This window comes from Salmo salar, chromosome 19 (assembly GCF_965601325.2).
Source record: "Salmo salar chromosome 19, fSalSal1, whole genome shotgun sequence".
NCBI lineage: Eukaryota > Metazoa > Chordata > Actinopteri > Salmoniformes > Salmonidae > Salmo > Salmo salar.
Genome location: NC_138309.1, coordinates 90,923,151 through 90,936,087, shown reverse-complemented (window position 1 = coordinate 90,936,087; position 12,937 = coordinate 90,923,151). Strand labels below are relative to the sequence as shown.

Sequence of the window (12,937 nt, the reverse complement as noted above, 5' to 3'; positions counted from 1 at the left end):
TTATATTATGGTCTGTAGTGACGGGGTTATATTATGGTCTGTAGCGACAGGGTTATATTATGGTCTGGTAGGCACAGGGTTATATTATGGTCTGTAGGACAGGGTTATATTATGGTCTGTAGGACGGGGTTATATTATGGTCTGTAGGACGGGGTTATATTATGGTCTGTAGGACAGGGTTATATTATGGTCTGTAGGACAGGGTTATATTATGGTCTGTAGGACAGGGTTATATTATGGTCTGTAGGACAGGGTTATATTATGGTCTGTAGGACGGGGTTATATTATGGTCTGTATAACAGAAATTATTAATTTCTCCCTGCTAGTCTGTATTAATTCTTGTTCTCTCCCTGCCAGTCTGTATTAATTATTGTTCTCTCCCTGCCAGTCTGTATTAATTCTTGTTCTCTCCCTGCCAGTCTGTATTAATTCTTGTTCTCTCCCTGCCAGTCTGTATTAATTCTTGTTCTCTCCCTGCCAGTCTGTATTAATTATTGTTCTCTCCCTGCCAGTCTGTATTAATTCTTGTTCTCTCCCTGCCAGTCTGTATTAATTCTTGTTCTCTCCCTGCCAGTCTGTATTAATTCTTGTTCTCTCCCTGCCAGTCTGTAGTGACTGCCAGCTTTGCTGAGGAGCCCCCATTTGCAGTCAGCCCCTCCCTGTTTGAGCTGCAGCCTGGCCAGACTACAGTGGTGGAGGTGAGTCAATCAGCCATTTAGGTCTTATCACAGCCTCTAAAGTCAGGTAGTTCAAGAACTTTGTCTGCACTGATAAGCTGTGTGTGTGTGTGTGTGTGTGTGTGTGTGTGTGTGTGTGTGTGTGTGTGTGTGTGTGTGTGTGTGTGTGTGTGTGTGTGTGTGTGTGTCATGTCCCAGGTGGTGTTCTTCCCAACGTTGGCAGATAGTTGCTCCCAGGTCTTCACCATAGTATGTGACAACTGCCAGGTCAAAGACATCACTGTACAAGGTGTGTATCTGTCTCCAGGTCAGCTGATAGGTGTAGAGCTGGTGTGTATCTGTTTCCAGGTCAGGGTCAGCTGATAGGTGTAGAGCTGGTGTGTATCTGTCTCCAGGTCAGCTGATAGGTGTAGAGCTGGTGTGTATCTGTTTCCAGGTCAGGGCCAGCTGATAGGTGTAGAGCTGGTGTGTATCTGTCTCCAGGTCAGCTGATAGGTGTAGAGCTGGTGTGTATCTGTTTCCAGGTCAGGGTCAGCTGATAGGTGTAGAGCTGGTGTGTATCTGTCTCCAGGTCAGCTGATAGGTGTAGAGCTGGTGTGTATCTGTTTCCAGGTCAGGGTCAGCTGATAGGTGTAGAGCTGGTGTGTATCTGTTTCCAGGTCAGGGCCAGCTGATAGGTGTAGAGCTGGTGTGTATCTGTCTCCAGGTCAGCTGATAGGTGTAGAGCTGGTGTGTATCTGTTTCCAGGTCAGGGTCAGCTGATAGGTGTAGAGCTGGTGTGTATCTGTTTCCAGGTCAGGGCCAGCTGATAGGTGTAGAGCTGGTGTGTATCTGTCTCCAGGTCAGGGCCAGCTGATAGGTATAGAGCTGGTGTGTATCTGTTTCCAGGTCAGGGTCAGCTGATAGGTGTAGAGCTGGTGTGTATCTGTCTCCAGGTCAGCTGATAGGTGTAGAGCTGGTGTGTATCTGTTTCCAGGTCAGGGTCAGCTGATAGGTCTGGAGCTGGTGTGTATCTGTTTCCAGGTCAGGGTCAGCTGATAGGTCTGGAGCTGGTGTGTATCTGTTTCCAGGTCAGGGCCAGCTGATAGGTCTGGAGCTGGTCTGTGTGTCTGGGGAAGAAGAGGTCCCTGCTCTCGGAGAACTCTGTGACGTCACAGCTGAACACTCTGTCCGCTTCCCCCCTGCCAACCCTCACTCCGTCCAACAGAGGACCCTCACCATCAGGAACAACACGTAAGACCAGCTACCTGCCCTAACCCCTAACCCCTAACTCTTATCCTTACCCTAACCCCTAACCTCTAACCCCTAACCCCTAACCTCTAACCCTAACCCCTAACCCTTACCCTAACCCCCTAACCCTTACCCTAACCTCTAACCCCTAACCTAACCTCTAACCCCTAACCCTTACCCTAACCCTAACCTCTAACCCCTAACCCTTACCCTAACCCCTAACCCCTAACCCTTACCCTAACCTCTAACCCCTAACCTAACCTCTAACCCCTAACCTAACCCTAACCCCTAACCCTTACCCTAACCCTAACCCCTAACCCTTACCCCTAACCCCTAACCTAACCCTAACCCCTTACCCTAACCTCTAACCCCTAACCCTAACCCCTTACCCTAACCCCTAACCCTTACCCTAACCTCTAACCCCTAACCCCTTACCCTAACCCCTAACCCTTACTTTAACCCCTTACCCTAACCCCTAACCCTTACCCCTAACCCCTAACCCTTACCCTAAACCCCTAACCCTTACCCTAACCCTTACCCTTACCCTAACCTCTAACCCTAAACCCCTAACCCTTACCCTAACCCCTAAACCTTACCCTAACCCTTACCCTAACCCCTAACCCTTACCCTAACCCCTAACCCCTAACCCTTAACCTAACCCCTAACCCTTACCCTAACCCCTAAACCTTACCCTAACCCTTACCCTAACCCCTAACCCTTACCCTAACCCCTAACCCCTAACCCTTAACCTAACCCCTAACCCTTACCCTAACCCTAACCCCTAACCCTTACCCCTAACCCTTACCCTTACCCTAACCTCTAACCCCTAACCCAACCCTAACCCCTTACCCTAACCCCTAACCTCTAACCCTAACCTCTAACCCCTAACCTAACCCTAACCCCTTACCCTAACCCCTAACCCTTACCCTAACCTCTAACCCCTAACCCCTAACCCTTAACCTAACCCCTAACCCTTACTTTAACCCCTAACCCTTACCCTAACCCCTAACCCTTACCCCTAACCCCTAAACCTTACCCTAACCCTTACCCTAACCCTTACCCTAACCCCTAACCCTTACCCTAACCCTAACCCTTACCCTAAACCCCTTACCCTAACCCCTAACCCTTACCCTTACCCTAACCCTTAACCTCCAACTCCTAACCCTAACCCCTAACCACCCAGTTTATAACGGCATATACCTCACCTCCCTGGGCCTTAATGTTTAAACAGAACATGATGGTGTCACGTCCTGACCAGCAGAGGGTGTAGTTGTGTAGTATTTTGGTCAGGACGTGGCAGAAGATGTTTGTGTATGTTTGTTCTGGGCGTTGTGTTTCTATGTGGGTCTGTGTGGCTCCCGATCAGGGACAGCTGGTTATCGTTGTTCCTGATTGGGAGTCATATATTTAGGAGTATGTTTGTCACTTGGGTTTGTGGGTGGTTGTGTTAACACTGCTATGATTTTGTAAGTAGCCTGTTAGCCTGTCTGGAGTCGTTTGTGTTTATTGTTTTCTGTGTATACTTTGCTCTAAAATATTAAAAAGATGAGTATCCACATTCCGCCTGCGATTTGGTCAATTCAACACAGCAACAGTTATGACAGATGGTGCTGGTTTAGTAAAGTTAGATCAAAGCTGACCCTAACCCCAACCCCTAACCTCAACCCTAACCCCTAACCCTTACCCTAACCCCTAACCCTAACCCCTAACCTTAAACACTTAGAACCCCTTTCCAAATGTAATGTTTCAGATCTGATCCATATGTTTCTGTAGATGTTTGCAGAAATCTCTCTTTCTGTAGAATACTTTTTCTTTAGATGTATTACTCACCTTTTTTCCCCTCTCTGTCTCTCTGTTTCTACTCTCTCTCTCTGTCTGTTTCTACTCTGTCTGTCTGTCTGTCTGTCTGTCTGTCTGTCTGTCTGTCTGTCTGTCTGTCTGTCTGTCTGTTTCTACTCTCTCTCTCTGTCTGTTTCTACTCTGTCTGTCTGTCTGTCTGTCTGTCTGTCTGTCTGTCTGTCTGTCTGTCTGTCTGTCTGTCTGTCTGTCTGTCTGTCTGTCTGTCTGTCTGTCTGTCTGTCTGTCTGTCTGTCTGTCTGTCTGTCTGTATGTCTGTCTGTCTGTCTCTGTCTGTGTGTCAGTCACTTGGAGCTGGCGTTCCATTGGCAGATCATGCAGCCCAACTTGCAGCCCCTCCTCCCTGGGGAGATCCCTGACCCCGCCCACATCCAGTACCACTTGGCCAATGACGACGTGTTCCACGTCAGCCCCGCCTCCGGCCTGCTAACCCCCCTACAGGACCATGAGTTCCTCCTTACATACCAGCCCCAGCAGGTAACCTCTGACCTCTAACCCGACATTACCGTGAGTTCCTCCTTACATACCAGCCCCAGCAGGAAACCTCTGACCTCTAACCCGACAGGACCGTGAGTTCCTCCTTACATACCAGCCCCAGCAGGTAACCTCTGACCTCTAACCCGACAGGACCGTGAGTTCCTCCTTACATACCAGCCCCAGCAGGTAACCTCTGACCTCTAACCCGACAGGACCGTGAGTTCCTCCTTACATACCAGCCCCAGCAGGTAACCTCTGACCTCTAACCCGACAGGACCATGAGTTCCTCCTTACATACCAGCCCCAGCAGGTAACCTCTGACCTCTAACCTGACAGGACCGTGAGTTCCTCCTTACATACCAGCCCCAGCAGGTAACCTCTGACCTCTAACTCGACAGGACCATAAGTAGCTGTAGGGTGTGATTCACTAGGTGCATCAGTGATGTAAAGGTTGATGTGTGTTTTATCCAGTTGATGGACTACCACAGTGTGTGTCACCTGGTCGTGAGGGACGTCCCAGAGCTGCCCAGTGAGGATGAACCCTTGGACACCGCCCCCAAGGTGAACGATGTGATTGTCATGGAGATCGAGGTCAAAGGGTCGACCCAGGCCTACCAGGTCCTGCTGGAGCCTTACTCTATTCATATCCCTGGAGAGGTGTTCATAGGAACCACCGTCCGCAGGAGGTTCAAGGTAATGTACATCACTTATTATACTACATCAACAAGATACTTTATGTTTACCCAGTGGGCAAAATGGCCAAGTGACGCGCTTACATCCAAATTGCAAGCAGTTGGTAAACTGGTGATGTCTTTGCCCACAGGGTAAGTAGAGTAGTCTCTGTTCTCTTCTCCAGACCAGCATGGTACCAGTAGTCTCTGTTCTCTTCTCCAGACCAGCCTGGTACCAGTAGCCTCTGATGGTCTGTTCTCCAGACCAGCATGGTACCAGTAGTCTCTGTTCTCTTCTCCAGACCAGCCTGGTACCAGTAGCCTCTGATGGTCTGTTCTCCAGACCAGCATGGTACCAGTAGTCTCTGTTCTCTTCTCCAGACCAGCATGGTACCAGTAGTCTCTGTTCTCTTCTCCAGACCAGCATGGTACCAGTAGGCTCTGATGGTCTGTTCTCCAGACCAGCATGGTACCAGTAGTCTCTGTTCTCTTCTCCAGACCAGCATGGTACCAGTAGTCTCTGATGGTCTGTTCTCCAGACCAGCATGGTACCAGTAGGCTCTGATGGTCTGTTCTCCAGACCAGCATGGTACCAGTAGTCTCTGTTCTCCAGACCAGCATGGTACCAGTAGTCTCTGTTCTCCAGACCAGCATGGTACCAGTCGTCTCTGATGGTCTGTTGTCCAGACCAGTATGGTACCAGTAGTCTCTGTTCTCTTCTCCAGACCAGTATGGTACCAGTAGTCTCTGTTCTCTTCTCCAGACCAGTATGGTACCAGTAGTCTCTGATGGTCTGTTCTCCAGACCAGCATGGTACCAGTAATCTTTGTCTCTTCAGATGTGGAACAACAGCAGATCCAGAATCTCCTTCCATTGGGAGAGGAGCGGTGACTGTCACATCATGGAGGTGGAGCCACCTGCTGGGGAAATAGGTACACATCATGGTCACACACAGATAAATGGAGGCCAGTTTATAAATAACATATATGTGTATATATATATAGATATTTTTCCTTTATTATTTCCCCCAAACCCTACCATCCCTCCCCTAATGGGAGTAAACTAATGAACAACAACACTTGGGCGTAAACTTCCAGTTTATACATTTTATGGACACAATCTATTTTTTAGTCCCCATCCTTCAGCTCCATTCAACCCCTCCCATCTATCTCTTAACACCACCCAGTCCCCATCCTTCAGCTCCATTCAACACCTCCCATCTATCTCTTAACACCACCCAGTCCCCATCCTTCAGCTCCATTCAACACCTCCCATCTATCTCTTAACACCACCCAGTCCCCATCCTTCAGCTCCGTTCAACCCCTCCCATCTATCTCTTAACACCACCCAGTCCCCATCCTTCAGCTCCACTCAACCCCTCCCATCTATCTCTTAACACCACCCAGTCCCCATCCTTCAGCTCCGTTCAACCCCTCCCATCTATCTCTTAACACCACCCAGTCCCCATCCTTCAGCTCCGTTCAACCCCTCCCATCTATCTCTTAACACCACCCAGTCCCCATCCTTCAGCTCCACTCAACCCCTCCCATCTATCTCTTAACACCACCCAGTCCCCATCCTTCAGCTCCGTTCAACCCCTCCCATCTATCTCTTAACACCACCCAGTCCCCATCCTTCAGCTCCATTCAACACCTCCCATCTATCTCTTAACACCACCCAGTCCCCATCCTTCAGCTCCACTCAACCCCTCCCATCTATCTCTTAACACCACCCAGTCCCCATCCTTCAGCTCCATTCAACCCCTCCCATCTATCTCTTAACACCACCCAGTCCCCATCCTTCAGCTCCACTCAACCCCTCCCATCTATCTCTTAACACCACCCAGTCCCCATCCTTCAGCTCCGTTCAACCCCTCCCATCTATCTCTTAACACCACCCAGTCCCCATCCTTCAGCTCCGCTCAACCCCTCCCATCTATCTCTTGACACCATCTAGGTTTGATTTGTATTTGCCATTTATTTTTCAACTGTGCTGTGATGTTTCACAAAAGGTCTGAACCTTTATATTCTTATAGTTTCTACAGATTGTAAATTAAAGATCAACATTTTGCTAAGAGTATTATTATATAATTGATCGATTGACTATGACTTTTCAAATCACCCAGCAGTGCTATCTGCAGCGTTAGTTCAAGGTAATGTTGCAATACTTCATCCATTCCTGGACCTGCGAACAAAAACGAGCTACATATGGACAGTACCAAAACAAACAATCTAATGACTCTGCCTCCTCACAGCAACATCTGCAGAGCTGGGAAGGTTATATCCCCCACATATATATATATATATATATATATATATATATATATATAAACATTTTATTGGTTGCAAGAATTTTGTATAATAATTTAAATTGAAAAATTCTGTTTTTAATCTGGCGACATTTTGCATATCAGTTCATAAACCATGTTCCATGGAATCACTACATCGGAAATCTCTTCCCAACTATTTTGGGAGATTCTGAAAGTATTCAGACCCCTTGACTTTTTCCACATTTTGTTACGTTACAGCCTAATTCTAAAATGTATGAAATAAATAAAAATCCTTATCAATCTACACACAATACCCCATAATGACAAAGTGAAAACAGTTTTTTAGACATTTGTGCTCATTTATAAAAAAGTAAAACAGAAATATGTTATTTACATAAGTATTCAGACTTGAAATTGAAGTCAGGCGCATCCTGTTTCCATTGATCATCCTTGAGATGTTTCTACAACTTGATTGGAGTCCACCTGTGGTAAAGTCAATTGATTGGACATGATTTGGAAAGGCACACACCTGTCTATATAAGGTCCCACAGCTGACAGTGCATGTCAGAGCAAAAACCAAGCCATGAGGTCGAAGGAATTGTCCATAGAGCTCCGAGACAGGATTGTGTCAAGGCACAGATCTGGGGAAGGGTACCAAAAAATGTCTGCAGCATTGAAGGTCCTCAAGAACACCATCATACTTAAATGGAAGAAGTTTGGATCCACCAAGACTCTTCCTAGAGCTGGCCGCCCAGCGAAACTGAGTAATCGGGGAAGAAGGGCCTTGGTCGATGGTCACTCTGACTGACAGAGCTCCAGAGTTCCTCTGTGGAGATGGGAGAACCTTCTAGAAGGGCAACCATCTCTGCAGCACTCCACCAATCAGGCCTTTATGGTAGATTGGCCAGACGGAAGCCACTCCTCAGTAGAAGGCACGACAGTCCGCTTGGAGTTTGCCAAAAGGCCCCTAAAGGACTCTCAGACCATGAGAAACAAGATTCTCTGGTCTGATTAAACCAAGATTGAATTATTTGGCCTGAACGCCAAGCATCACATCTGGAGGTAACCTGGCACCATCCCTACGGTGAAGCATGGTGGTGGCAGCATCATGCTGTGGGGATGTTTTTCAGCAGCAGGGACTGGGAGACTAGTCAGGACCAAAGGAAAGATGAACGGAGCAAAGTACAGAGAGATCCTTGATGAAAACCTGCTCTAGAGCGCTCAGGACCTCAGACTGGGGCGAAGGTTCACCTTTCAACAGGACAATGACCCTAAGCACACAGCCAAGACAATGCAGGAGTGGCTTCAGGACAAGTCTCTGAATGTCCTTGAGTGGCCCAGCCAGAGCCCGGACTTGAACCCGACCAAATATCTCTAGAGAGACCTGAAAATAGCTGTGCAGCGACGCTCCCCATCCAACCTTGAGAGGATCTTTAGAGAATAATGGGAGAAACTCCCCATATACAGGTGTGCCAAGCTTGTCGCGTCATACCCAAGAAGACTCGATGCTGTAATTGCTGCCTAAGATGCTTCAACAAAGTACTGAGTAAATGGTCTGAATACTTATGTAAATGTGATATTTCACATTTTTAATAAATGTGCAAAAATGTATGGGGTCATTATGGGGTATTGTGATGTCTTTATGGGGTATTGTGATGTCATTAGGGGGTATTGTGTGTAGATTGATGAGGAAAAAACTACTTAATCCATTTTAGAATACGGCTGTAACGTAACAAAATGTGGAAAAAGTCAAGAGGTCTGAATACTTTCTGAATGCTCTGTATAATATTCTATTGGTTGCAAGAAGTTTGTATAATAATTGAAATGTAAAAACTCTTAAGTTTTGAATGAAATGTTGTTTTGTGTTTCAGTTCATAAATCATGTGCCATAGAATCGCTACAGTGGAAATCTCTTCCCAACTGTTCACAATCTATATTGCACAGCTGTAAAAAATGCTGGTCCTTAAATGAAACTGGTATACTTTTTCATTCATCACAATTTTCTTTCGAAAATTGTGGTCGTTAATGCAGACAAGTTCCTCCCCTTTCCACTTGCCTCTTCCATTTTTGCGGTAATGCTGCAATTAGTTGGTTGTAATTTTGGGGAGAGCAGACGTTTCCATATACTTTTGTTAGCTGCATCTATGACATAACTCCACCCTTCCTATTTATGAAGATTATACAAAAAATAAAATTATTCCCCAAATATATATATATATTTTTTTAACCATAGAGGTCTAATGCTTTTATATTTAATAATTTCTGCCCTCCGAATTCATATTCATTATATAAATAGGCCATTATATAAATATAAATATGTTTAATTTTGTCTGACTTGCCGTTCCAAGTAAAATTGAATATTTTTTGCTCATATAATTTTAAAAACAAGTCGCTAGGTGTAGGCAAAACCATAAGCAAATCGGTAAACTGGGATATGACTAAAGAGGTAATCAGGGTAAACTGGGATATGACTAAAGAGTTAATCAGGGTAAACTGGGATATGACTAAAGAGTTAATCAGGGTGAACCGGGATATGACTAAAGAGTTAATCAGGGTAAACTGGGATATGACTAAAGAGTTAATCAGGGTAAACTGGGATATGACTAAAGAGTTAATCAGGTAAACTGGGATATGACTAAAGAGTTAATCAGGTAAACTGGGATATGACTAAAGAGTTAATCAGGGTAAACCGGGATATGACTAAAGAGTTAATCAGGGTAAACTGGGATATGACTAAAGAGTTAATCAGGGTAAACTGGGATATGACTAAAGAGTTAATCAGGGTAAACTGGGATATGACTAAAGAGTTAATCAGGGTAAACTGGGATATGACTAAAGAGTTAATCAGGGTGATTTTTCCACTAATAGACAGGTATTTTCCTTTCCACGGTAACAAGATATGATCTATTTTTGCCAACTTTCTATTAAAATTAATTGTAGTGAGACTATTTATTTATTTTGGGATACCGAGTATATCCACATCACTGTCAGACCATTTTATTGGTAAACTACACGGTAATGTAAAAGTTGTATTTTTTTGTGATCCAATACTGATCATCATTTGATTGTATTCCAGAGAGGTTATATACAAAGTATCTAGATCCTCTATGAGGCTGTGCAGGAATCCACATTGTGGTTTTAAAAGAAAACATGAATCATCAGTGTACAATGATCTTTGTTTTTAAGCCACAGTTTTCCAGGCCCTTGATATTATTGTTGGATCTGATTTTAATAGCAAACATTTCGATGGCCAAAATAAATAGATATGCCGATAGTGGACAACCTTGTTTTACTCCTCTTGACAGTTTAATACTTAACCAAAGTTAACTTATTTCCCTCATTAAAATGCAAATAATTTTATAACATTTTTGACATGCGTTTTTCTGGATATTTTTGTTGTTATTCTGTCTCTCACTGTTCAAATAAACCTACCATTAAAATTATAGACTGATCATGTCTTTGTCAGTGGGCAAACGTACAAAAACAGCAGGGGATCAAATACTTTTTTCCCTCACTGTATATCGACATAACCTGAAAGTCCGCTCAGCAAGGAAGAAGCCACTGCTCCAAAACCACCATAAAAAAGCCAGACTACTGTTTGCAACTGCACATGGGGACAAAGATCGTACTTTTTGGAGAAATGTCCTCTGGTCTGATGAAACAAAAATAGAACTGTTTGGCCATAATGACCATTGTAATGTTTGGAGGGTTAGGGTTAGGGTTAGGGAGGCTTGCAAGCCGAAGAACACCATCCCAACCGTGAAGCACGGGGGTGGCAGCATCATGTTGTGGGGGTGCTTTGCTGTAGGAGGGACTGGTGCACTTCACAAAATAGATGGCATCATGAGGGATGGAAAGATGTGTGTGGACGTGGCATATATTTCAAGACATTAGTCAGGAAGGTAAAGCTTGGTCGCAAATGGGTCTTCCAAATGGACAATGACCCCAAGCATACTTCCATTGTTGTGGCAAAATTGGCTTAAGGACAACAAAGTCAAGGTATTGGAGTGGCCATCACAAAGCCCTATAGAACATTTGTGGGCAGAACTGAAAAAGCGTGTGCGAGCAAGGAGGCCTACAAACCTGACACAGTTACACCAGCTCTGTCAGGAGGAATGGGCCAAAATTCACCCAACTTATTGTGGGAAGCTTATGGAAGGCTACCTGAAATGTTTGACCCAAGTTAAACAATTTAAAGGCAGTGCTACCAAATACTAATTGAGTGTATGTAAACTTCTGACCCACTGGGAATGTGATGGAAGAAATAAAAGCTGAAATAAATCACTCTCTACTATTATTCTGACATTTCACATTCTTAAAATAAAGTGGTTGTAACGGCTGTCGTGGTGAATGGATGACCAAAATGCAGACGGGATGTGAATGCTCATCTTTCTATTTAATTAGAATAAAATGAACACAAAAAACAAAGAAACAATAGACCGACAGGAACAGTTAGCAGGCTAACATAAAGCAGTGCTAAAACAACAACCCACAAACCCCAGGTGAAAAACACACTCCTAATATATGACTCCCAATCAGGAACAACGATATCCAGCTGTTCCTGATCAGGAGTCACAAGACTAACACAGAAACAGAACAACTAGAAACTAATACCAACACACAACTTCTGCCACGTCCTGACCCAATACTAAACAACTACTCCCTCTGCTGGTCAGGACGTGACAGTGGTGATCCTAACTGACCTAAGACAGGACATTGTTACTAGGATTAAATGTCAGGAATTGTGAAAACTGAGTTTAAATGTATTTGGCTAAGGTGTATGTAAACTTCCCACTTCAACTGTAAAAACATTCCAGTGGTACTTCATCAAAAGCCTTTTCAAAGTCAGCTATGAATTCCTGGCCTGGTTTCCCAGATTGTTCATTTAATTCTATTGTTTCCAGTACTTTCTTATATTATCTCCAACGTATCGTCCATGTAAAAAACCTGTCTGATTAGGATGAATAATATCTGACAGTACTTTTTTAATTCTATGTGCTTTGCATTTTGCATCACAACACTGAAGTGTAAAAGGCGTCCAGTTTTTTAAATGGACTGGATTTACCACTAGAGGACTCATCTTTATATCTGTGCCATTATAGCGTCTATGACAGCAGTACCGTTGAGACTACAACCCACAGGAATCCCCACCCAGTCGAATACTTTAAAATGGCAGAAGCATGTTAGACGTCCTCAATGGCGCTGTCCGTGCCAATGGTGCTGTCTGTGCTAAAAAGGCCTTTTGGCCACTAGAGGCCTCTATCATGCTCTATGAGGTCACATCAGAGGTGGAGCCCCCTGCTGGGGGAATAGGTACATGACAGGGTCACATCATAGAGGTGGAGCCCCCTGCTGGGGAAATAGGTACATGACATGGTCACATCATAGAGGTGGAGCCCCCTGCTGGGGAAATAGGTACATGACATGGTCACATCATAGAGGTGGAGCCCCCTGCTGGGGAAATAGGTACATGACATGGTCACATCATAGAGGTGGAGCCCCCTGCTGGGGAAATAGGTACATGACATGGTCACATCATAGAGGTGGAGCCCCCTGCTGGGGAAATAGGTACATGACATGATCACATCATAGAGGTGGAGCCCCCTACTGGGGAAATAGGTACATGACATGATTCAGCCAAACTGTTTTTAAGAGATGAACATGAATTATACATTTCAAGACATTTAGCAGAGGTGCAGCAGAACTCTGTAGCTTTAGTAGACTGACTGATTAATATGTTTAGTAGACTGGTCTGC

The 12,937-nt window shown here is 44.9% G+C and overlaps 1 protein-coding gene across 1 annotated transcript in view; it reads left to right on the top strand.

Annotated features, from left to right (window-relative positions):
* Positions 1-12,937, top strand: part of dlec1 (DLEC1 cilia and flagella associated protein) — a 117,177-nt gene that overhangs the window by 34,575 nt on the left and 69,665 nt on the right. Inside the window, exons 12-17 of the mRNA XM_082966029.1 lie at positions 606-698; positions 876-966; positions 1,748-1,910; positions 4,049-4,241; positions 4,713-4,934; positions 5,751-5,844. Of these exons, the coding sequence (XP_082822155.1) occupies positions 606-698; positions 876-966; positions 1,748-1,910; positions 4,049-4,241; positions 4,713-4,934; positions 5,751-5,844 (856 nt within the window). The remainder of the gene's footprint in view (positions 1-605; positions 699-875; positions 967-1,747; positions 1,911-4,048; positions 4,242-4,712; positions 4,935-5,750; positions 5,845-12,937) is intronic.